The sequence below is a fragment of the Arachis stenosperma genome, chromosome 6 (genome assembly GCF_014773155.1).
Source record: "Arachis stenosperma cultivar V10309 chromosome 6, arast.V10309.gnm1.PFL2, whole genome shotgun sequence".
In the NCBI taxonomy this organism is placed as follows: Eukaryota; Viridiplantae; Streptophyta; class Magnoliopsida; order Fabales; family Fabaceae; genus Arachis; species Arachis stenosperma.
This window is the reverse complement of record NC_080382.1, coordinates 137,086,167-137,111,556: the sequence shown is the minus strand read 5'-3', so window position 1 is coordinate 137,111,556 and position 25,390 is coordinate 137,086,167. Positions and strand designations below refer to the sequence as shown.

Sequence of the window (25,390 nt, the reverse complement as noted above, 5' to 3'; positions counted from 1 at the left end):
TCCTATCAGATTTATAAAACCCCAAACCAGCTTTATCAAAGAGTGGTTTTTGACTAGGCAAAATTTGATTTAGATTTTCAGAACTTTGAGTAAATTTGGCTAAGTTATTTTCAAGACTTTTAACCTTTTTCAGCAACTCTTCATTTTCTTTAAAACAGTTTACATATGCAACTACCGAGTGATCAATTTCACAACTTCTAAGTTGAGTTTTCAACTGCTTATTTTCTTCCACAAGATCACAAACAGTTTCGGCCTCCCTTAGCTTATCTTTGAGGAAATTATTTTCAGCTTTAAGAATGAAAATTTGTTGTTCAAGTTCTTGATTATTAGTCAGAAAATATCTTATTTTTTCAGAAAGGTGATCTATCATAAAATGAAGGTCTTCAGTGTCAGGGTTTTGAAAAAATACCTGATCTACATGATTTGCCATGAGACAAGGCTGTGACTTGGTCTCAGATTCTTCATCACTTTCTGAGTCATTTTCCAAGTCTTTCCATGATGCCATCAGACCCTTCTTCTTCTTTCCCCCTTTTTGCTTCTCCTCTTTCCTTAACTTGGGATAATCAGATTTGAAGTGTCCCATTTCCTTGCAGTTGTAACAAGTTACTTTGCTAAGGTCTTTCTTCATTTTCCTTGAGCTGCTGCCTTTGCCTTTGAACTTCACCATTTTCCTGAATTTTTTGGCAAACAACACAAATTCATTTTCAGAGGAGTTATCACTTAATTTATCATCCAGGGGGTTAGTTACAGAAGAAAAAGCAATTCCTTTCTTTTTTGACTCACTTTTTAAATAAGTGTTTTCAAAAGCAAGAAGATTTCCTCTCAAATCATCAAGTGTCATGGAATCAAGGTTACTGCTCTCAGAAATAATTAAAGCTTTTGTTTCCCACTCTTTAGTGAGACATCTCAGCACTCTTCTCACAAGCACAGAATCGGAATGTGTTATTCCCATAGCATCGAAGCCAACAGTGATGGTGTTGAACCGTTCGAACAGTTCATCAATGGATTCTCCTTCCTTCATTGTAAACATTTCATACTCCCTGTTTAACATGTCTATCCGAGTCTTCTTTACAATGGTGGTTCCTTCATGAGTGATTTACAATTTATCCCAGATTTTCTTTACCGTTGTGCATCGTGATACCCGTCGGTACTCCTCAAAGCTGATAGCACAGTTGAGTAGATTAACAGCCTTGGCATTTAGCTCTATTTTCTTTCTATCTTCTTCAGTCCAGCTTGCTTCCGGCTTAAGAGTGACTACTCCTTCAGCACTTGTGTTGGTAGGAAATTGAGAACCCTCCAGGATGATCTTCCATAGTCTGTAGTCCACTGCTTGCACAAAGATCTTCATTCTCTCCTTCCAATAGGTGTAGTTTTTCCCATTGAAAAGAGGCGGTCTATTGCTTGACTGTCCTTCTGTAAGGTTATAGGACACCATGTTTGAGCCACTGCTTTCTGCCATGAGGATCTTTTTTCCAAGCTGCAAAGTTTGATCTCTTTGAGATCAAGCTCTGATACCAATTGATGGTTTCAGTGGCTAAGAGAAGGGGGGTTGAATCTTAGCCCCTTTTTGCTTGATTACACTTTCTGGTCTTAGAGGAGACTTTTCTGTTTTTGTCTCGTCCCTAGCCACGAGACTTTTTACTTTTGTCTCGTCACTTGGCACGAGAAATTTTTGGTTTTAGCTCCTGTGCAGTAGAAACAGAAATGGAGTAGTAGAGAAAGAAGATTACACCCATATATATCCTGGTTCAGCTGCTAAGTGCAATGCAGCCTACATCCAGTCTCCATCACAACTATGATGGAATTTCACTATAATCAATCTGATTACAAACTGTAAAGTGCTAACCCAACTTACAAAGGGATTCCCACATAATCATGAAACACAACATAGATGAACAAAGGAATTCTAAGACATCTATGGCTTTTTCTTTTAATTTTACACTCTCTGCCTTTTTTCGCTCTATGGTTTTTTCATACAAACCTCACTGTTTGCCTTTTTCCATGAGACTCAAGACATGACAAAATTAAACAGAAAAATACTAAACAGAATACATTGAAGGAGAAGAAAATCTGTAAGTTTAGGTAGCTATGAGACTTCTGTACCTTGAACTCTCAAACTTTCACCCTTGAATCAAACCGTGACTGTTCACCCCTTTTATAGAGAAGAAAAGCCTTCACAGTTGAAACAAAAACAAGCTTAACTTCTTTTCCTTCAAAAACAGATCCGATTCGGCCACAGAGAGAGAAGAGGTAACTCATGCAAAACCCAACATGCAAATACCTCTAGTTCTTCCTTGATCATCACTCTTCATCAATCCGAGCGCTCCATCTTTGGCTTGCTCTCCAAGATGGATTTCTGGCCCTTGATGCTTCATGATGATGATGGCTTCATCTACTCCAATCTCTGCCTCTTCCATCACTTCGCCACTCTAGCTACTTCCTGTGGTGGTTGAGCAGAATCAGAGACAAGCCATACCTCCAAAGATCTCTTCCTTGCTGGCCGAATCTCCTACTTTCTTTTTGGGTATGAGGAGCTCGAGATTACCTCACCAAATCTTACCATTTTTGGTGAAAATCTAAGCCACAACATACTTTTATTTTGTTATGTTTTCTTGCCATCATCATGATGGTCTTGAGACGTGCTCCATCTCTTTTTCGGTGAGTAGGTGTGGCTTCCATGGCTTCCATTATTTTCTGGTTAATGACCGAAAAAGAGAGAGAGAGATATGAGAGAGAAGAAAGGGCTAGAACAAAAGCAATTAAATGAATCATATTAATTGAAGTGAGATTGCTTTTACTCCCTTTGTAGAATAGCGTGAAGCAATGATGCCTTCAATCAAATCAATGTCAAATTCTTTCTCATGTTTCCAATGCATGTAATAACTTTATTTTAACAAAATTTGAATTCCACTAGAAGTGGATTCTGTTGGAAGCTAGAAGCAATACATTTGCTTTCTCTTTAACTTGGTTTCGAACCAAGTTTGGAAACATTCATCAAAAGTAAGATTGGGCTAGGTAGCAACATCTTTTAATTTGGCCCAATAATAACATTTGCTTTCCCGATGAAATTTTGGATCATGCATTGAGCAAGTAGGAAAGCATATTCAACTTGGACTTATAATAATAATGGATCAATTTGGCCCAAATAATAAAACTTTTTCTGCCAACAATCATATAACAGGAATTACATAGGGCTGAATTTTAATTTATTGGACTTGAAATCTCTCTTTTTATTTCGGCCCAAATAAAATCTGCAACACAAAATTATTAATTAATATATGTTAAATGAGAATCAAATTAATAATTTTGTAATTAACTATTTTAATAATGTTTAGTCATCACAAATATTAATTTAGAGTTTTCCAAACTCATCAGATGCTAATCCTAATTTTTCAACTTTTAAAATCTTATAATAATTATTTAATTAATTAAGAATATGAATTTAATTTCAAATTCGGTTTTGGTAGGTAGACAATAACTTTTGTAAACAATAGACTCTAGAATTAACCCAATAAAGTAAAAAAATACTCTATCTAAAATTACCTCATAAACCTTAACATTAGGATAACTATTTGCACACCTAATAAATTGAACATCCAATATAAGTAAATCGAATCAAAAGAAATAACTATCCAATTAAAAATAATGAACATAATCATTTGCATACCTATTGAATTGAACATCTGACATATTCATTATTCACATTGTTTAATATTCTCATTATCTACCTATATTTTTTCTTTTAAATTTACCTTTTTTTTACTTTTTCTATTACTAATTGTTTCAGACCATTCCTTCTTAGATGTCTTTAGAGATATACCTTCTTACAAATTTTATAAAAAAAATCCTATTGAATAAAAATTTAACTAAATAAAAAAAATACAATATCTTTTATAATAAAAATTGACTTGTTAAAAATTATCTAAAAAGTTAATGTATAAGATCATATAAAATTTTAAAATTAATGTATTCCGATTTTGTATGCCATTTTTTTTTAGAGGATGTAAGAAGTGATTCTGTAAATAAATTTTTTAAATTATCACTTGAACAAATTTATTAAATGTCAATTATTCGTTGATTTTGATATATAGGTCGCATTTGTTCGATGGCAAAGTGGCTTTCATTTTGCCACATGTAGCCAACAATTATTGAATGTGTATTGATTAAAATATGTGAACGAAGAAGGTAGCAACCGAAAGGAAAAAAGCATGCCACCAACCTTGGAAAATTGGCGCGCACACACAGCTGTATGCAAGCGGATGCAACAGGGCAATTTTTGCCTATAAAATGAGTCTTTGAAGCCTTTGTTTAAGGCATCAAAACAGAAGCAATAATAAAAGTTTCTTGTGGTTTTCTTTGAGTGTGATATCTTATATATAGTAGTGAATATAATATCGTAGAGAGTGTGATATATTATTAAAGACAATAATTAATAAATATTAAATAAGATAAATTATTACTATTTTTAGTTGATTTTTTTTATTATCAAACATTTTCGTATTAAAGTATTGTAAAAAATAAATATTGAATAAGAGTATTTTATTGTGATCATATTATATTATAACTACAATTAAATATGGTGGATACTTTTCGGAATTTGGTCCGTAATTTTTTGTCTATAAATTTGAAATTTTTCACAGTAAATTGAGCGTGTTATTTTATTGTTGACATAATACATATTTTACTGTCCACTGTATGAATAATATTTACTATAATATTATTTATTTATACCGTTACTGTTCACCTGTATAAAATTAAAGTGTCTACAATTTTGTTTGTTGTATTTAATTACTGGTGAGATTCTATATTATTTTTGGTACACTTTCGCTCACTCTTATAGTGTTTAATACGTTAAGAGTATATAGATTATTCTTAATAGTATAGTTGTCAGAATCGAACCAGTAATTAGATCGGTCAGATTATTAGATCACTGAACTATTGGTTTAATCGGTAAGTCACTAATTGAACCGATTGACTCGATTTTATGTAAATAAAAATAAAAAAATAGTTAAAAATTTAAAATATATATTTTTACTAATATTTTAAAAATTTTAAGCTATTTTAAAATAATATGGAATAAGAATAATAAATATTTTATTATTTTTACTCTATTATAAGTATTTTTATTTTATTTTTTATATTAAAATAACTATTATTTTTAATTTTTAATAATTTATTAATTAATTTATATTTATTATATTATTATAGAAATAAAATTAAAAATTAAATATATATTTTCAAAAATATATTAATAACAATCAAATATCAATTCTTATATATAGTTTATGGTGCAAAATGAGATAATAAATTAGTCACTAGTACAAAATATTTTATCAATTTAATGAACAAAAAAAAATAAAACATAATACAATCAATATCAATATATTAATATATTTATATACTATGTATTGTTACTATGTGAATCCATATTTATAAAGATAAAAAAATATAAAAATTCAGTTATAGTTTATTATACATTTAATTTTTGTCATTTATTATGTTGAGATGCATGCTGGCGCAGTGGTAAGATGGGGAGGGGGCGTGATTGTTGGACTGGATTTGAATCTTATGTCACTCATTTTTGGAGTACTGGCCGATTTTTAACGGATTGATCATCATTGACCGGTTTAATTGTAGGTTCGGTCTAAACTACTAATCGAACCAGTCAAATCACCAATTCACCAGTTTTTAAGTTGAATCGGCCAATTCAGTCCAATTCTAATTTTTGTCATTTATTATATTGAGATGCATGCTGGCGCAGTGATAAGATGGGGGTGATTGTTGGCTTCTCTGGATTCGAATCCCACGTCACTCATTTTTAGAGTACCGGCCCATTTTCAACGAATTCATCACTGTTGACCAGTTTAATTACATGTTCGGTCAAAATTACTAATCGAACCGATCAAACCACTAATTTACCGATTTTTCAATATTCTGATAACAATATTTGATAGTATTATTTTCATAAAATAATGTTGAAACTAAGTTCTTTTTAGACAATTTATATGATGATTGAATATATCTATCTTTACAAGGATCAAACAGATATCATGAATTTGCATACTCAATCAATTTTGACTTGAATTCATAAGAATACAATAATCACATATTAATTGTTCTATAAAATATCAAAAGACATTTTTTATTTCATTCTAATGTTTTATAATTAGAGAGGAACTATACATTATTATTATTAATAAGTTCGGAGCAAATGAACCGAGTATCTATTTTTAACAAGATACATTAGTATCTTTATGACTTTAAGATATAGTACTATTAAGACTAACAGAAAAGCTCTGCATACAAGCCATTAGGGCTTGTATGCTTTACAAGTTTATTAAATAATAAATTTAAAATACTCGCTCCTCCAGCTACGTTGATCACACGCGCTATATAATATGCCGCGTATATCTAACTTCCAAATTTAAAATATTTGTTTCCTTCTTCGTTTTCGTTATTTTGAGATTTGGTTGTTCTTCTTCTCGCGCGTTTTCGCTCATTCTTCTCCATCGATCTTTTCCTCTTCTTTTCTCACTGGTATGTTCTTCGTTTACGTTCTGTTTTTCTCTCTCTGCAACTCGAGCTTCGTTTTCTCTGTTGATTTGTTGTTTTCTGAAATCAAAGTTCGAACTCGTTTTGAAGATAATGGATCCTTCAAGCTCAGATTCTGCGCTGAATCCAGGCGATGTGGATTATGAATTTGAATCTAACGAAGTTCCTGAGGTTTGATTTACAGTAATTTGTATAGCATTGTGTTGTTTAAAAATTGCTGAACATTGTTTAATTATCTGGAATTTATAGCAGACGCTCGGGTGTAGATCAATCTCTTCTTTGGGTGTATTTTAGCTATTAGTGTGGGTGTATATACACTTTACTGGTTTTTTGTTATTTTTAATTGAGTTGTTGTTGTTCAGTTGTATTATATGTATTATATCAGACATGATTGTGTGTGTTTTTAGTTTTTGAGATGGTGTATTCTGCAGTCTGTGTATTCACAGTTTATGGCTTTAAAGGTCATTCTGTAGTTGAGTTGTTTCGGTTCGGGTGTATCATATAAGACATGATTGGGTGTATTTTGTATCATATCTATGGGTGTATTCACAGTTCTGACACGGTTTATTGTGCAGCCTCTCTCTGTTGTTGATGATGAGCTTGTTCCGAAGGTCGGAATGACCTTTAGGACCCTTGAAGATGCCGGAAAATTTTACAGGAACTACGCCAAGGCTGCAGGTTTCTCTACAAGAGTTTGGTGCACAAATAGGAAGGGAAACGAGATTAAGAATCAACTGATTACATGTAGCAGAGAGGGAAAATGGAAATCTAAAATATCTCCAACCGAGAAGACCAATCCGACAGCCGGTTTAAACTGTCCTGCAAGAATTTATATACACACATTGAAGGATGTCGGTGCTTGGATCATTTCAAAGGTTGTGCTGGATCATTCACACCCCTGCTGTCCAAGCAAAGCAGAGATGCTCAAACAGCACAGGGAACTAAGCATGTCCATTCGTCGTACGATAGAGAATAACGACGAGGCCGGTATCAGACCAAGCAAAACCTACCAATCATTTGTTGCGGCTGCCGGGGGTCACCGCGAGTTAAATTTCATCGAAAAGGACGTGAGGAATTACATTACCAGGGAAGTGCGGAATGTTTCCGAACAAGAAGATGCAAAGGAATTCGGGAAATATTTGTTAAGGATGAAAGAGAAGAATCCGAATTTCTTTTTCGAGCTCCAACTCGAGGAGGATCAATCGATTAAGCTGGCCTTTTGGGCCGACGCAAGAAGCAGAGCGGCCTGTGAGTATTTCGGAGACGTCATTTCATTCGACACCACCTACAATACAAACAGGTAACAAACTGTCCCTTTTTATGATGCTAAATTAATTTATTTTTACTAATTCGCAGCAGAGGTGTATATTGGCCGTGTCATTGGGTGTATTCTAAGCATTTGTTGGGGTGTACCTAATGATTTTGCATTCTGGACCATGGCACTTCGTTTCAGGTATAATTTGGTCTGTGGTTCTTTTGTCGGGGTGAATCACCACGGCCAGTCAACACTTCTCGGATGCTCTTTGATGAAGAACGAAGAAATTGAATCATTCAAATGGTTATTTCAATGCTGGCTTCGTTGCATGGGAGGAAACGCTCCGAAAGGGTTTCTCACCGATCAGTGCGCATCAATGAAAAGGGCTTTAGAGGCCTGTATGCCAACAACAGTTCACCGCTGGTGTATTTGGCACATCATGAAGAAGATTCCAAGCAAATTAAACGGTACAAGGCACACGCCGATGTCGAACAACAAATGAGCCATGTTGTTTGGAACTCTCACAGCAAAGACTCATTCGATAGGAATTGGAACGATTTTCTGGTGAATTTTGGTCTTGCGGACAACAAGTGGCTCTCAGGTAATGTGTTTTTAAATTCTGCAGCAGAGGTGTAAATTGTACTGTCTCTCGGGTGTATTTTACAGTGTGTGTTTGGGTGTATTATGCAGATCTGTACGAAGACCGTCACATATGGGTTCCTATCTATCTGGACCACCACTTCTGGGCAGGGATGAGAAGCACACAAAGGAGCGAGAGCATGTATTCATTTTTTAACAAGTACATCACCCGTAACAGCTCGCTCATTCAGTTCGTCAAACAGTACGATAATTGCCTCGGAAGCAGGGAGCAAGCAGAGAGAGAATCAGATGCTGCAGATTTTCATACGGTCATACCATGTGCAACCAAATCCCCCATCGAAACCCAGTTTCAAGATGCGTACACCCAAGCAAAGTTTAGGGAAGTCCAAGCCCAATTCAGAGGAAAGGCGAATTGCATCACCAGATTAAAGAATTCTGCTCTAGGCTATTCAGTATACGAAGTCGGAGAACAAGTTTCCAGCTCAATATTGGACAAGTTCGCGGTTACCTACGACTCAGTTGCAGCCGAGGTAAAATGCCAATGTTTATTATTCGAGTCGAGAGGGATACTGTGCCGTCACGCACTAAGCGTGTTAAGCTTCGAACAAGTAAGCCAAGTGTCCCCTAGGTACATACTGGAACGATGGAGCAAGAAGGTAAAGAGGCGACACACACACATCAAGAGCAGCCACGACGAGCCACTAATTGAGCCAAGAAGCAAGAGGTTCGACCAACTTGTTTTCCGTTCGCAAAATATTTGCGAATTTGCCTCCGAATCAGAGGAGCTGACTGCAATTCTGCACCGTGCGTACGACAACGTCATGGCCGAGATGGAAGCAGTAAAAGCCAAAAGGAAGGGGACATCTTCTTTATCCCACGAAGACGCCAACTTGGAATCCGTTAACGAGCTTCAAAGCCCGCCAAGGATTCGAACAAGAGGACGTCCAAAAAATAGGCTAGGTTCAAAGCTGGAGAAACAGATTGCAAATGCCACAAAGAAGAAGAAGACAAAAGTTTTAAGCGAGGTAAATGTGATGTTCTTTAAATCTGTGGCGATTGAGTTTATTTTTCTAGTTAATTGTTTAGCTAATGCGTGAGTGTTATATTCAGATAAACCTGTTTGATGCTGCATCAGCGGCGCATTCAAGTAGCAGCCAATACCAGGGACAAGTTATAAATTATCAGTTCAGGGTACCAGCAGCAGGGGATAACTCTTTGGGTGTATAGTTATAGGGAGTATGGGTGTAAAATCCCTGTTACCTTTGGGTGTATTTTTGTTAATAGACAATTTACATATAGACACATATATAGATACATATAGAACAAAAGCTGTAAAAATTCACAGGTTATGGGCGTATTTTTCAGTTGATGTTTTTTTTTTTTCATATTTTAGTAGTTGTAATTCATTCATTTTGAATACTGCACAGACAGTTGGGTGTATATTATTACTCAACCTCGGGTGTATTATTAGACTAGCGTTGGGTGTAACAATTTATAATATGCGTATGCCTTGATTTTTTGCTTTATGTTTTACCACCTGTAATACAGTTTTTAAATACATCACAGACAGTTTATTAGCACAGATAGTTTAACTATGGGAAAAAATATACATTGAATAAATTGAATGGCAAACATTTACATCATTTGTTCAATTTACAAACTACCCAGTTTCTATATCCTCAGAATTAATCTGACAGAACGGACTCAATAATACAGAGGATGGCTTCGACAGCCTTATAGCACTAGTCTCTCTAATTGCCTGATCTCTCTGTCTATTCAACTCACTAAATAGTATCCGGGAAGCATATTCCACTCTGTAGTGGTCCACCTCCTCCTACAATTAAAAAGTATGTTATGTTTAAACAGAAATATTAATTCAGTAAAGTAATACAGAGTTATATACTTCTAAAGACAGTTACCTGTGTCCAGTTATCCCATTCATACTTCCCCTTTTTAATGTTTTCCGGCTCTATTAACTCAAGCCACTTCATTACGTAAATAGCGCAGTCATAGCTGAAAACGAAGAAAATAAATTACAAATCTCATTTAGGAAAGTTTAAGGTTCAGAGTCACAAATCTATACCTTGTTTTTTGGCCTGAAATTTTAACATATGGGGCTTTAATTTCCTTCTTCTTTTCGCCTTTCTCGAGAGGTTTCCCGCCGGCATATGCTATCAATCTCGAAAATACATATCCCTTAAATACCAAACAAGTCAGTAATACACCCGAGTCAATTGACAAGACACACCCAACTTAATATGGAATATACACCCAATTGAATATGGAATATACACCCAATTGAATATAGAATATACACCCAACTCAACTTTCAAAACAGACGTATCTATTAAAGTAAAGAAGACAGAGGGAACTTACAGTGAATTTATTAATGTCTTTTCTCTCATGGCTTGGAGCTTTTTTGTGCAGCGGGTCAAGTATTTGACATTTCCGCGTTCTTGTATTTATCAGCCATAACCACCAATGTCCCGAGTGGCAAACAGGAGCAAAAATCTGAAAGATTGCCACATTTCAACAGTCTGTTATTTTACTTGGCATATAAGTAAATAAGCGTACTAACAAATTTACGAAACAAAAACTTACATATGGATGCGAACTTAATTTTTTCCTATCTATGAAGGGGATGAAATTGGGGTAGGCTTCCACCCTGAATTCTCTGTTCGTTTTCGGAGATATGAATTCCCCCTTTGGGTGATCAGAAAGTGCCATGCTCTGCAAGAATTGCAATACAAGAAATGAAAACATGAACATAAACAACTTACACCCAATCTAAGCTAAAAAAATACACCCAAACCAATGCATAAAATACACCCAAAGTTCGTAGAAGTAACACTTACCACAATATCTGGGGGGAGACAGTATATTTGTGCATGAAACCTCTTTTCCTTTTTCTGGTTTAGGATGAGGCAGATGGCAGATACAACCTAGAAATCAATTTTAAATTAATAACCATTGCAGTTGACTTTGGTGTAAAAACATTAATGTTAGTCTAAAATTACCTGACATTCTATATCACTGTTTGCCTGGAGGGATGCAAGGTGCGTTCTCATCAAAATGTACTCTCCTTGGCCAGTCACAGTGCATATCTCCTCAAACTCGTTAGTATCGCCCTTTGCATCCTCCTTCAGTCTCGTCCCCCAGATGTAGCACTTTTCTTTCATATCATCCGGAATTTGATTTGTTCCCCCCGGTGTTTCAAACTTAGCAGAACTTTCTCCCCCAGTCTCCCTCCGAATTTGCGGACTTTCGTCTTTTCCCTTTGCTAACTTTTGGACCAAACTGTCCAATTGTTCCAGTATAGTTGCAGTTTCTGGAGATTTTTCCCTTTCTGTCTCCTGCGTCGACGCTCCCTCCTGGCTTGAATCTGTCAACCCGAGGCTGAATGATGGCATCGGCAGATCTGTTTTAGGAACATAGCTTGCTGTCCGTGCCATCATCAACAGGGCAGCAGCGTCCTCGGCGTCTGGATGACTGCATCAGTATGTATAAGAATGAGAGTAAGAATAAGAATATACGGATGACAAGCAAGGATTGATTCTAGTCTAATTAACTTACATTTTTGTTGGAGCTGGGGGAAGCTTGGGTGTTGTTTCTTGATGTTGTTTGGGGGTTTCAGGAGTGCTACACAGTTGCACAAAATCGATCAGGAAGAGTATACACCCAAACTCTTAGCAAATATACACCCAAACATTAAGCAAATATACACCCAATACTATTTTCTTACGTTTCTCTAGCCCCTTCAATCTGTAGCATAGGGGTTGGTTCGGAATCTGCGTCAGTGGTTGTTTGCTGGGATGGCGGCACAAAAAATTGGATCGGGACTCTAAACAAGAATAAAAATGAAAGGTTAACAACATATTTGAAAATATTAAGGTTATAAGGTTGAAATATTCTTGCATGTCTCACATTGCAAGCGCTTCCGACGGCGTTTGTTCCCTAACAACCATCATATTCGAATCGTCCGGAGTCAACCTAAAATACACGCAAAGAAGGTCAACAAATACACCCGAACAATTCAAAAAGAAGACGGGCTTTGTTTTTTGAGAACTTACATAGTTGCAGTTTTTGCTTTTTTTTTCTGCCTTTTTTTTCTTGAATAAAATAATAAAGGGCTTTTTTTTCTAAAAAAAATATATACAGAATTAGAAGTAGAAGTTATTAGAAGAAGAAAAGTAACGGTTATTTGAAAGAGAAATTACATGCTCTGAGACGGCAGGGTTACACTACTCTGTTCTGTGCGTCTTTGAGAGGAAGTATCATCACTTCCCAAGTTGACAGTCGGTAGTCTAAACAGATTTCATGTTATTCAAAACAAATATACATCCAACTTAGTGAACAAGATACACCCAACTTGATGCACAGAATACACCCATATTGTTTCACAGAATACATAACAAGATTTTATTAAATAATAAAGCTTCTTACGTTTCAGAGGACACATAGCGATCTTCTGTCGATCCCAGGTCAGGCTGGTTGTCCCTGCGAAACAAGATACAATTATTAGCAAACAAAAGACACCAAAATCTCAAATACACAGCACAGCAAGACATACCCCTCTGCAGCAGATTTACGAACGTTTTCCCCTAGCCATTCATCGAGTTCGTCACTCGATATTTCATATGTCTCACTACATTCATAAAATAAGACGTTAACAAAAATAATTACGATGATAGACCATAGTATAGCTTACGAGGTACTGTACCCGTCAAAGTATTGATCTTCTTCAGGAGGTGAATCCTCCACAACTACTTTTTTCTTTTTTTGTGGTGTTTTGGGTGGAAAAAAAAAACAGTACCAATCAGAAATAAAAAATTAATTTTATCACAGAATTTTATCCAAAGAAGTGCTTACTCTTTTGGAGTTGTTTTTGTTTCTTTCTTTTTCTTCTCCTTCTCCGCAGGCAATGATTCTTCGCTCCTATAAGTCAATAACAGACGCTTCAGTTAATACACGAAATCTTTATAACGAAGCCAAAAGAAAGGAGTAATAATTTCAGGACATTACTCGTCACTTGGTTCAGATTCAGATTCTGAATCAGAATCCGACTCCTCTTCCCTCTGCTTTCTTTTTCTTGAGTCCATTCTGCAGGCAAACAATCATCATTTAGAACATACTAAAAATACACCCAATTGAATTCATGAGACACACCCAACTGAGTATACAATATACACCCAACGCAGCAAAAGAAACACACCCTGCTTAATAAGCTACATACACCCAACGTGGACAAGCAAAATACACCCAAACCCTATAAAGAAATTACACCCAAGTATGGTACCTACTTTTTCCCCTTTTTGCCGGGGTGTTTAATTCCCGAATCCTCCGAGTCTTCTTGAGCCTCAGACTCAGAGGTAGAAGTGTCACTCTCGGTAGTTTCTGTCTCCGAAGACGATGTTGAGCTCGCCTTCCTTTTTTTTGTTTTTTTTATTTCCTGTTCTTTTTGTTTTTTTTCTTTTTTTCTCATTTTTTCTTTTGTCTCTGCCAAATTCAGAATCCCCTGAAACATGAGATATTTTAGTTAGCACCATTAGGGTAAATAAAGTACACTAACTTGTTATGATTACTCACCAAAGTTTCCTCTCTCTCTTCATTCATTCTTTTCACCAACTGCTCCTTAGTCCAGTTGGCAATCCATGGCTTTGGTGGTCTTTCACCCCTGTTGTTGCGTTTGTTTTTTGAAAGGTGAAAGTAGATTATCATCAGGGCGAAGAGGCAGCCATTGATTGCCTTCTTCTTCTTCTCCTGGTAGTCTGTTATGCCCCTGATCATGAAGGTCAAGACATGCCCCCCCCAGTTTCTGTCCTCTATGCCCTCCATCTCAAAAATCGGGACCAGGTGCACCGGCGATATTTTGTTTATCGTCGTTGGCAAAAGGAACGCCATCTGTATGTAGAGGATGAATATCCTCTTGAACATCAGGCGTTCCTCTTCGTTGCCAACGCCGATTTCCATCATTTCATCGGTAAGACTTTTGAGGGTCTTACCCTGGAATCTTTTATAAATTATTTTGTCAGATTCAGAAAGTTTCTTGTAGTCAACTTTCTCAGGAAATAGATCTCCTACAAAAAGGAAAACAACAAAGCAACCAAGTCAGTTCAGATACACCCAAGCATCAGGTTAATATACACCCAAGCAACAACTTAATATAAATCTATAATTTTGAGCTAATTACCTGTTGCATTGATGCCAAGCGCATCACCTATTTTTTTCGGGGTTATATGGAAAGAACCATATCCTGTCCTCAGTTTGTTCTCCCCAAGTTTGAAGTTTTTTGCCAACTCTCTCAAGAGTTGGTGATCCACCCTCAGTGGTGGGATGTGCATCAACCCACCGAATCCAAGATCCCTGACAATGGCCTTCTTCTCCTCAGTCATGTTTCTGAACTTATCATTCAGGAGATGTGTGGCACATTTGAGGTCTTTGGTTTGGTTTCTTGCTGCCATTTTCTCTGAAACTAAAAATACACCCAAAGACATCAGTAATATACACCCATATATATATGACTCAGATACACCCATTGATAACAACTAAGATACACCCATTGATAACAGTAAGATACACCCATATATGAGTCAAGACAGCCAGATATTCGCAAGATACACCCATTCATAACAGTGAGATACACCCATTCATAACAGTGAGATACACCCAAAGATCTCAAACAAGATACACCCATTGATTACAGTGACATACACCCATAGATATTATTCAGATACATCCATATAGATATCAGACAGATATCACTCAGCCATGCTTCAATATAAAGCCACATTACAAGGTTAAGCAGTTTACACCCCCGAATATACGCAATAAACCCCCAAAAATCAACAAAAATAGCAGGAGAACTTAGAACGACGTAGAACTAAGAAGAACGACGTATAACTCAGAAGAACGACGTATAACAAAGAAGCAACAGTAACAGTAAACCCTATCAGAACGACGTAGAAGAAAAGTAAAATATACAGTATTTTAATGCACTTACGTTGAGTATTCTTGGTTTGTTTTTTCTTCAGATTCTTCTTCACAGAGAGGTTGATGGTGTTTTGATGCAGTTTTCGAACTACGATTTCTATATTTTGAAAGTTGATCTTCGCTCGAAAATGAGAGGGTTTCGTTGATTTGAAAGTGCCTTGAGAAATGGAAGAAGTGGAAGAAGTGGAAGAGTCTCCCATACGTAACCGTTCGAATGCTGAGCGCGTGATTTGGACGCGGCATCTTATCTCTCTTTCGTGCGCGTGTTTCGTGTTTGGGCTGGGCCAACTTGGTTGCTTGTATGCTTGTATGTGTAGCAGGCCCGTAAGACTAAATATTTTTTCATTTTCTTACATTCTTTGAAAAGATTATTTTCATATCTAACGATTTGATGACCATTGGGATATTAAATACATGTGATTCGTTCATATAAATTTTTTAAGAATTTTCTCTGCATATGCATATTAATTATTATTTATAAATAAAATATATATATATATTAATCGAAAAACACACAAGTATTTTTACATGATATAATAACATATAATTCTCGATGTGATTATGCTATTTTCTAAAATAATTTTAAAATATATATTAAAGGTAAATTAAATAACATATATTTATTCATAATACATAATTAATTTAATAGTTAATTTTTTGGTACACATATTATTTTTGAATTTAAATACCTTAATAATAAAACAAACATCTCCTTTTAACCTTTGAGTATGATTTAATTTAATTTCTCCATCCTTAACTTAAGATGGTGGAACTGTGGTTGAATACCTACAAACCCAAGCATCCTTATAGACAAGTCCTTGGCTACAATAATAATTGTTTTGTGGGCTACAATGTCTGTGTTCACTACATATGCATAACCCTTCAAGAGCACATCCATCACTCTTCTCTAATTCCTTCCCAAACAATATTTCATCAGACCAATTACTAGAAAACACATTTTGTGGATCCAATTGTTGTTTTGCTTCAATAAACTTGTTGTAATTTGGGAACTTCTTATCCACTCCCAAGAATGCAATGTTCCTATTCTTACCCCAATGTGGCTTAGCTCCATATTTAAAAAACGCCATTTGTTCCAATTCTTCCCAAATTTCTTGGTTTAATCGCGGAGTTAATGCGTCTTTGGCTCTATAATAATTGAAATCAATTACTATAGAGTCTTCAGATTGACCTAGATATGCATCCGACCGTTTGATATAACGTAAGAAAATGCCATTATAGTTGTCGGCTCCACAAAAAGATTGGGGGTTTAAGTCTCTGAGCTTTTTCACGTCGAAGACGAAGTCGCGGAAAAGAGAAGCCGGTAAGATTGGAGTGGTCTCAAAGAAGAACAAGCCTTTGATTCTTGGATCCCAAGGACATGATGTGTGAAGTGATTGGGAGTTCAAGCATGAACCTGAGGCTTGCATTTTGCTTTGGTAACCGATTACTGGATAGCCAGTGAAAAGAATGCCATCGTTCTTTAAACCATTTGCTGTAAGTTTTCTGTATGCTAACGTTGCTGCAGCTGTTGAGCATTTCCCATGCGCGTCTCTTGTTCTTTCTAACAAAGTCTCTGTTCATCATCATGCATGCATTTAGTTTGTATTTAGTGAAAACTCAAGTACAGTTTTCTTTAACTAAAGTTATTAGTTGAAAACTGATAAACAATAATTTAGTCAAATATATTAAATTATTTAACAATTTTTAATTGGTATCTTCATATAAAAATAATTATACGTGAATTTTTTCTATCTAATTAATTCAAATGCATTTAGGTATTTTTTTATCAATTGTTAATAAAAGAATACAAATTTAGCAAAATAAATTTGGAATAGTAAAGGTTTAATATTTAAAAAACTTTAGAATAAAAGGGACATTTCGGTAAAGTTTTCATCAACAAATGTTGAGAAAATTAAGAAACACACACTTAACAAAAGTTTAGAATATCAAAGTTGCATATTTAATTAAAAAGAATCGCATAAACTAAAGTTTAAGGAGGGGATAACTAATAACATACTTATTTTGTTATTCCTCCCATTTAGAAAAGCTCATTTATATAATTTTTAAGTTTAGGAGAATTCAAAATTACTTGAATTTTAGTAGATAAACGAAAAATGTTAGGAATAGACTAGTGTTGGTTCAAATGTAAAGTCAAAATAAAAAAATATATATATTAGTTATATAAAATTTATTGTATATATAAAGTAAAATCTTAAAAAAAAAGAAGAGTGGTTAAAGAGATCATCTGTTAATTATTATTAATAATTACCTGAAGCTCTAACTGCTTCGGGGATCAAAGTTGGATTATCTTGAAATCCAATGAAGTCAAAGACTGCATTACCAGAAGTATTTAAGGGAACCCTCGAATCGTATCTATAAATTGCAGTGTGTTGTGATGGATACCAAGTTATGTCTGCAAACTCATATTTCTTTGCATGATCTACGTACAAATCTTCAAGACCAACATCGGACGTGAAATTGTAGGTTATGCTTCTTTTGAAACTTGGTTCCACTCTTAATGTTACCTATACAGGTTATAATAACATTGCTAATTCATCATATTTTTTATTAAGGATAAATACAAAATAATTAAATATGTACTAGCTATAAATTTTACATAAGTTGAAATGGTTGATACAAAATTTTTATGAACTATTGATAGGTCTTTTATTGATCATCTACTAATTTCTGCAATGACGAGGACACAACAAAGATTATTAAATACTCAAAAAAATATAATAATAAAAATAATTCTCAAATACTTGTTATTTTGTTTAATTTTCATTTGAGAATAGTAGAAGTATTATTTTTTGCAAAAAAAAATAAAAAGAAAAGAAGCAAAAGCAACGTGTATTATAATGATATTAAATCATCAATTCCGCTACGTTACCAACAGCATTTCTGCCAATTTCTACCAACTCTTATTTATAACTGTATTTAATAGAAGTGTCTTTGTGGATGTATCTAATAAAAATATTTTTTTATGATTGTGTTTAATAGAAATGTCTTTGTAGATATATTTTCTGGATGTGTCTCTTTATATATGTGTTTAAAATATAATAATTAATTATTATTGATAATAAATTGATAGATAATATGTTGGTACCCTATACTTTTCCTTAAATCGTACTTCTAGCAAATTCATTCACATCTCGTTTACGGTTGGATCAACATTTATTAAAAAGATAAATTAATTAATATAGAATATATCTAATTTTTTGCGCAACTGTTAGTAACTTAGTATACTTGTACATGTTTTCTTTTATTATTTTAGTTTGTCTCTTTTTAGGTTAACAAAAATTAAATTTTAGATCTAGAAGCTTTAATATCATAAATGATTAGGAAATTACGTTTTTTATTATGGGTTATGCTAGATAATCAATAATTTTCTTGAACAATATGAATAATCACCAATTGAATCAAAATACATTACACTTTTAAATTATTCACTTAAATTTTAATATTAGAATAATTATCTGCACACCTAATAAAATGAACATCTAATATATCCATTATTCACATTATTTAATATTTTCATTGTTTACATATACTTTTTCTTTTATTATTGATGGATGACGATTACTTTCAACTTTCTAGACACATCAAATTATTATTCATACTACACGTTGTCGGTGTATAGAATGTATGGTTCTTTTAGACATTGATTAGCCTTTCATAAGAATGGCAAACGGGTCCAAATCTGTTCGATTGATATGTTTCACCAACAAGGCTAGACAAGGTAGAGTTTTGAGACCACCATAAGGAAGAAAAATGCCTGTATCTGCTCGACTTCGTCTGATCCTCACTCACAGCTGGTCGCTCACACTCTTCTACGTCACTCTCAATTCGTAACTCACTCACTCCCACTCACAGTGCACACTCCTCCCTCATGCCTCAACATCGATCGAATCTCTGAATTTCTACTCTGTTCTTGACTTTGACTTTCTTTCTAAGTTAGGATTGTTGAATTTCTACTACTCTATTCTTGATTTTGAATTTTTGAGTTTCTTTAGTTAGGATTTTTGAATTTTTAAGACAGTAAAATTATATTGTCACTGTTGTTAATTTAATGTGAATATGTGATGTTGTTATGGTTTTCTGATTTTTTTATTTCCGAAAATACTGATTTGTGGTCCTTATTCTTAGAAATTATTTTTTAAACACAAAACTTAAAAAAAAAAACTAGCACCAGCTTGCATTAGGCCGAACGGGATAGGAGGTTATATATATATCTATTTTAAAATATGTACCACCTTAAAATTTTAATATTACATTGATTATTTAATATATTTTGATATATATAATACTCTATTGTCAGTTAGCTTTTTAAATATTTTATTTAATATCAAAATATTGTATATCAATAATTATTTAATTTATTTTGACATAAATTTTATATATTAAATACATCAAACAAAATTATTTTAATTAACAGATATTTTGTTTTAAATATATAAAAATTAAAAGAGATCGATTTCTGAGAAACCAACAAACATAAAAATAATTATGGCAGAGCTAGCATAATAGACAAATAACCTTTTATATGGCATGATGAAACGATAATACCTAAATTACAGGATTAAACTAATGCGTACTCCAAGAATAGATGTTTAAGTTACTAATTAATTTTGTTTTATGAATAACATACAAAATTTATACTTTTAATATATTTATTATGTATAAAAATTTAAAAATTTTACTAAGAATAATCTCAACCGTATTTAAATCCTAAATTATATACTATACCTATGTACTAACCTTGGAGATAGCACCTAAGACACCGAGTGATACTTTGGCAGCATTGAACAACGGATTTTGTTCGTCCAACCTCAAAATCTTGGCGTACCCTTCAGATTTAGAAGCAGGAACAACAATGCTAAGCCCCACCACATGGTCATGAACAGAACCACCTTTTCCCCACCAAGAACTCCCATGTGCCCCTGTGCTAATAAGTCCTCCAATTGTTATACCTGAAGAGACAATGGGAGGGGTTAAATTAAAAAGGATCATGGAAGCAAACATGCAATGACATGTTTTCTTGGATTGATATGAACTACTCAACGTGGATCTTTACAGAAGAGAAAAAGTGTCTTCAAATATATTTTACAACTACATTTCGAGGAGACACCTCAATAATTATATTTCTAGTAGAAATAAAGCGACTTCTTATATGAAAATGTTTATATTTAAAAATAATAATTTAGATATTAACTAGTAATTTTGTCAGTAACAATATTATGAAATTATAAATTTTTTTAAATAAATTGTATGTCTATATTTAATCTTTATTCTAAAATAAAAAATATAGTGATATCTAACATTCTTGTAATAAATGTTAAAACTTTTATCAAATTAAAAAATATATATTTATATATATAATGTTGTCAATAACTTCGACCCTACACAGACTTAGTTATAGTCTTGTAGTATGCTTCAAAATACTCACAGAATTATGGAATCGCACAAAAAGACCATAGAGACAAAATCTCTAATGAGCCTAATGGAACCAGTCAGTCTATGACCATCATATATTATTGGTGGTTGGTTGGTAGGTTGGCGGTCAGTCTATCGATGAAGTTCTATCAACAGGTGGTCATCCGATCCGACGCTATTAATATATTTTTCTATAGGACTTGGTTTCGTTTTCTTTTCAAAATCCTTTTAAAATATTTCTTTTTATATTAATATATAAATGACAAATTATTTGTTTTATTTGAAAATATAAAACAAAAAAATATATATTGAGTAAGCGAAAAAATGAGGAAAATAAAGAAAAAGAAAATTAAAAGGAAAGTGTTGAGTTTGAAAAATTTATATTTAATTAATAATCAAATATTATTAAAATATTAATTAGAAAACTATTAATTTGTTATTTGCTTCGAATTATTTGTACGATGAATTTGGTTTAGTGTGCAGGAAAAATAGTTTCAATAATAGATCAAAGGCATTGTAAGTCCAACTTGTTTAATGTTGATTAAGCCTTGTGCAAAAAATTAATTTTAGTTTGAGTGGCTGAATGATGAATTAAGATGAACTTCAAAGCTAGCCCAAGAATCTGACAAGCCCAAGCAATCTCCTTTCTTGGTCCAACATGATCATTGATCCGAATTGAAAAAGAAAAGAATGGAGCAAGGAATTGGTTCGGTTACCCACTTTACTACTTGTGATTGGAATTCAAAATTCAATTTGGTTAATTGTATGGATAAGTAATTAAAACTCAAAATTAAATTGAGTTTATTTTGCAATAAAAGTTTTATCTCTTCTCTCTCCTCTCTCCTCTCTCTTGCTTTTTAGTCATATTGCAGAGAAGCAGAAAGAAGAAGTTATCAAAAGGCTATAAAAAAAAATGCTATCAAATAAAAAGGCTCGTGAAGATTTTTTTTTAGAAGTGAAAATCTAAAGAAAGGCAAAGCAAGATATTTGCCATTGAAAGCATGATTTAAAAAAAAAATTTAAGATTTTACTTGCCAAGAAAAGGAAGGATATGCCTCGATGAAGGAGCAAATCTGAGGTGCAAAAGTTCATTTTCATTTTTGTTCATCAAAGAAAGAAGATAGCCGCTGAACTACACGTAGGAAGAAGCAAAAATGGAAGGCAAGAAGCTGTCTTGGGTCAGAAGATCATCAAGGGTCCGAATCCTTTTTTGGAGCCAAAGACAAGATCAAGGGTTCAAATTGAAGGAGTTTAATGAAAAGGGTTGAGAGAGATACATGCATATTGGTTTTCGTTTTTCCTTCTCTCTTCTCCTTGTCCGAACCCCTGCTCTTTGTTGGAGAAGAAGTTGCTAGGTTGGTTGAACCAATTTTAACCTTGGAAGCTTCCCCTTCTATATTAAGGGTGAACGACCAAGGATTGAGATCAAGGAGAGTAAGTACAGAGTTCTCATAACTACCCGAGCTTCTTGAGTTCTTCTCCTTCAATGGTGTTCATTTTGTTTTCTTTTTCTTAGTTTTGTCTGTTTGAGTCTCACAGTGAAAAAGACAAACATGATGAGGTTTGTAAGAAAAAGCCAGTGAGAGAAAAAAGGCAATGATCAAAATTAAAGAAAAAGTCATAAATGTCTCAGAGATTCTTTGTACATCTTTCTGTTGTATTTCATGATCCTGTTGGGATTCCCTTGCAAGTTGGGTTAACACTTTGCGGTTGAAAGCTAGGTTTTGAGTCTTAGTCAAATTCAGATTGGATGTAGAATCTGGATTTGTCCCAGATAGGAATGGGTAGTTCCTAGAAAAAAATTGGTGTTTGTAATAATATGAAAACATAGTGAAATTCTATCCTTATTGTGATGGAGACTGGATGTAGGTCACATTGCACCAGTGGCTGAACCAGAATATATCTGGTGTTAATTCTTCTTTCCTATCCCTTTCTCTGTTTCTGTTTACCAGGAGATAAAAACAAAAATATCTCTCAACTCGGTACGAGACAAAACAAAAGTGTCTCTCAACTTGACATAAGACAAAAAGTACAAATATCTCCTGAAGTTTCTTGAAAAGTCAGAAATTAATATTCAGCAAAAAAGGGTTAAGATTCAACCCCCTTCTCTTAGTCACTGATTATCATCAGAAAGAAATTTTTTAGGAGCAATGCTAGGGGGCCAGCAATTTTTGTGATTGTTAGCCATCAACTAGTCATCAATGATGATTTGATGGTATGAGATTGGTGTGGGATTTCATCCAATGACTCACCTTTCTCTACTGGTTAAATGCTGGCCAAAATTCAACAAAACTGCTGGCCCCCTAGACTTTTCCTTTTTTTAATTAAAAAAATATTTCATTTTAATTACAATGAAAAAATATAATTTGTTCTATTTTAGTTGTTAAATTAGTAATTATTAATAATTAATAATAATACATAAGAAAGATATCGTGGATGAAAGAAGAAGAGAGATAAGAAGGGGAGAAGGAGAAAGAGAGAATTTAATTTTAGAGAAAAAAATATTTCAATTATAATTAATGTTATGTGATGTGATAAATTTTAGTTGTAAAATTAGTAGTATGTATTTTAATTTTAGTTACAATTAAAGAATATCATATTGTACACTTTGTATTGGTTGTCAAATTAATAATTAGTAATAATATATAAAAGAGTTAGAGTGAGTAAAAAAAGAGATAGAAAAAAGAGAAAAAAGAAAGAAGAGAATTTTTTAGTTTTGAAAGAAAAAATTTCATTTCAATTACAAGGAGAAAGTGATATGTGGCACATCTTAATTTTAGTTAATTATAAAATTAATAATATATAATAGATATGTATTATATTAAGCTGTTTAATTAAAGGGAATCACTCTAATAAAGACGTTTAAAACGTCTTTTTTTAAAGATGTTTTTAAATAATTAAAATTTAACACATATAATCGATTAAATTGTATTATTTTTGTCAAAATTAGGTCAGATAAATTAATTTGACCAAAAAATGGTGAATCAAATTAATATTTTTTTAATAAAAAATGATTACAATACCACTAATATAGAAAATGAATAAAATATTCTTATTATATATATTAATTTTGAAAATCTTAAATTATAACTCTTTTCTTCTCTGTTGTCCTAAGGTTAAGATTTATAGTTTTCAATATGTATATATAATAGCGGTATTTTAGTTATTTTTTATAATAGAGATATTGTAGTAATTTTTTATAAAAATATTTAGATCAATTCAAAATTTAATTTATTAATTTTTTGATTAAACTGATTTGTTTGGTCTAATTTTAATAAAAATAACATAGTTTAATTGATTATATGTGTTAAATTTTAATTTTTAAAAAACATCTTAAAAAATTGACATTTTTAATATCTTTATCTAAGTAACTCCCTTAATTAAATATATCAAATTATCTAAAATATAACAAATTTATAATAGCAGCAGAGGCCTTGGATCAAGGCAGCATTACCTGCCTCCTTAGGAGCTGAATCCTCAATAAAAAATATAGAACCCATGTTAGTAATAGTAATGTGTGTGAATGAGTGTATTGTGTCATGTATAAGACAAAAAAATAACAAATTCATAAAAAAATTGGCGCCAATAAAACCATAAATATAGCAACTACATTTAAAATAACTCAACATATACCTTCCCAATAAGGTGAGACCACCAAACTGAACCCAGCAACTTCAACTGCATCAATCAACTGCCGAAGGCTGACGCCGGCATCAACGGTAACAACGGCATTGGAAGTGTCGATTTGTATTTGAAGATTATAATGCTCTGTGCTGATAACAAAACTGCTTTGGACAGCTTGGTCAGGGCAGGCGAGCTTGGGCATAGAATGTGAGAATCTCGTGACCACTTTGGCTTTTAGATTGTGCTTGACCGCATAGGACACGGCTGCACGAAGCTCTTCTTCAGTTGTTGGGTAGCTTGCATTGAGGGCATAACAATCTTTTCGGTCACCCCATCTGCCGTAGGTGTTGTAAAGAGTACAGAGTGTTTGGTTGCATTGAAGTGGGGATTCTGGTATCCGAGCCTCAATGATTTGGATCATTGAAGGAAGCATGTGAGTGATAGCAAGAATCCACCAAATCCAAAAGCTAAAGCTAACGCTACCCATTTTGATCATATTATGATAATGATGATGATAGTGGTTATTACAGGTAAGGTTCAATTTACGTGAGGGATATATATATAGGACTTAAGGCATGGGTATGGGTGTGATTTTTATTTTTGTTTGTTGGGGATTAATATTGCATTAAATATTATGGGCTTCATTACATAGAGCGTTGAAGAAGGGGAGGAGATGTAATAATGTTCTATGTATAGAAATATCCTTACATTTTGTGGTCTTTTCTTTTTCAAGTTAACTGAAACAATAAATTATATTCGAAACCGAAAAATAAGATCAAGTTCTTAATACTTAGTTAAGAGAAAACTTTATAGCATTGCTTTAAGACAAAAATTTTTCCACGGCAATTTTTAGGTCCAATACTTTATGGGGGATCTTTTTAAATAAATAAAATAAATGTTTAAATTACAGATATAAACACACATTGAAAAGAATTT

General features: G+C 33.4%; 2 protein-coding genes across 3 annotated transcripts; both read right to left on the bottom strand.

The window, feature by feature from the left end:
- Positions 1 to 13,272: 13,272 nt before the first annotated feature.
- Positions 13,273 to 15,670, bottom strand: LOC130934752 (uncharacterized). Its single transcript, XM_057864290.1, has 6 exons — positions 15,408 to 15,670; positions 14,598 to 14,879; positions 13,994 to 14,484; positions 13,708 to 13,922; positions 13,430 to 13,507; positions 13,273 to 13,342 (listed from the first exon to the last, which is right to left on the bottom strand). Exons 1-6 carry the CDS (start codon positions 15,595 to 15,597, stop codon positions 13,273 to 13,275), a joined length of 1,326 nt encoding a protein of 441 aa, XP_057720273.1. The 5' UTR covers positions 15,598 to 15,670.
- A 393-nt stretch (positions 15,671 to 16,063) lies between these two features.
- LOC130936389 (L-gulonolactone oxidase 3-like) lies at positions 16,064 to 24,970 on the bottom strand. 2 transcript variants are annotated; one of them, XM_057866452.1, is made up of 5 exons: positions 24,464 to 24,970; positions 24,285 to 24,299; positions 20,156 to 20,367; positions 17,667 to 17,922; positions 16,064 to 16,970 (listed from the first exon to the last, which is right to left on the bottom strand). In XM_057866452.1, the coding sequence occupies exons 1-5, from the start codon at positions 24,948 to 24,950 to the stop codon at positions 16,156 to 16,158; spliced, it is 1,785 nt and encodes a 594-aa protein (XP_057722435.1). In that variant the 5' UTR covers positions 24,951 to 24,970; the 3' UTR covers positions 16,064 to 16,155. The 2 variants fall into 2 exon arrangements, with proteins under 2 accessions (XP_057722435.1, XP_057722436.1); XM_057866453.1 differs by lacking the exon at positions 24,285 to 24,299.
- Between the last annotated feature and the right edge of the window lie 420 nt (positions 24,971 to 25,390).

Excerpts from the sequence above, each read along its gene's own strand:
- LOC130934752 (XM_057864290.1), bottom strand. The coding sequence starts at position 15,597 with ATGGGAGACTCTTCCACTTCTTCCACTTCTTCCATTTCTCAAGGCACT. Across the intron at positions 14,485-14,597 it reads GCTTGGCATCAATGCAACAG|GAGATCTATTTCCTGAGAAA; the intron begins GTAATTAGCTCA and ends TCCTTTTTGTAG. Across the intron at positions 13,343-13,429 it reads GAATCTGAACCAAGTGACGA|GAGCGAAGAATCATTGCCTG; the intron begins GTAATGTCCTGA and ends ATTGACTTATAG.
- LOC130936389 (XM_057866452.1), bottom strand. The coding sequence starts at position 24,950 with ATGATCAAAATGGGTAGCGTTAGCTTTAGCTTTTGGATTTGGTGGATT. Across the intron at positions 17,923-20,155 it reads TCTTAGGTGCTATCTCCAAG|GTAACATTAAGAGTGGAACC; the intron begins GTTAGTACATAG and ends TAACCTGTATAG. Across the intron at positions 16,971-17,666 it reads CGAAGCAGTTAGAGCTTCAG|AGACTTTGTTAGAAAGAACA; the intron begins GTAATTATTAAT and ends GATGATGAACAG.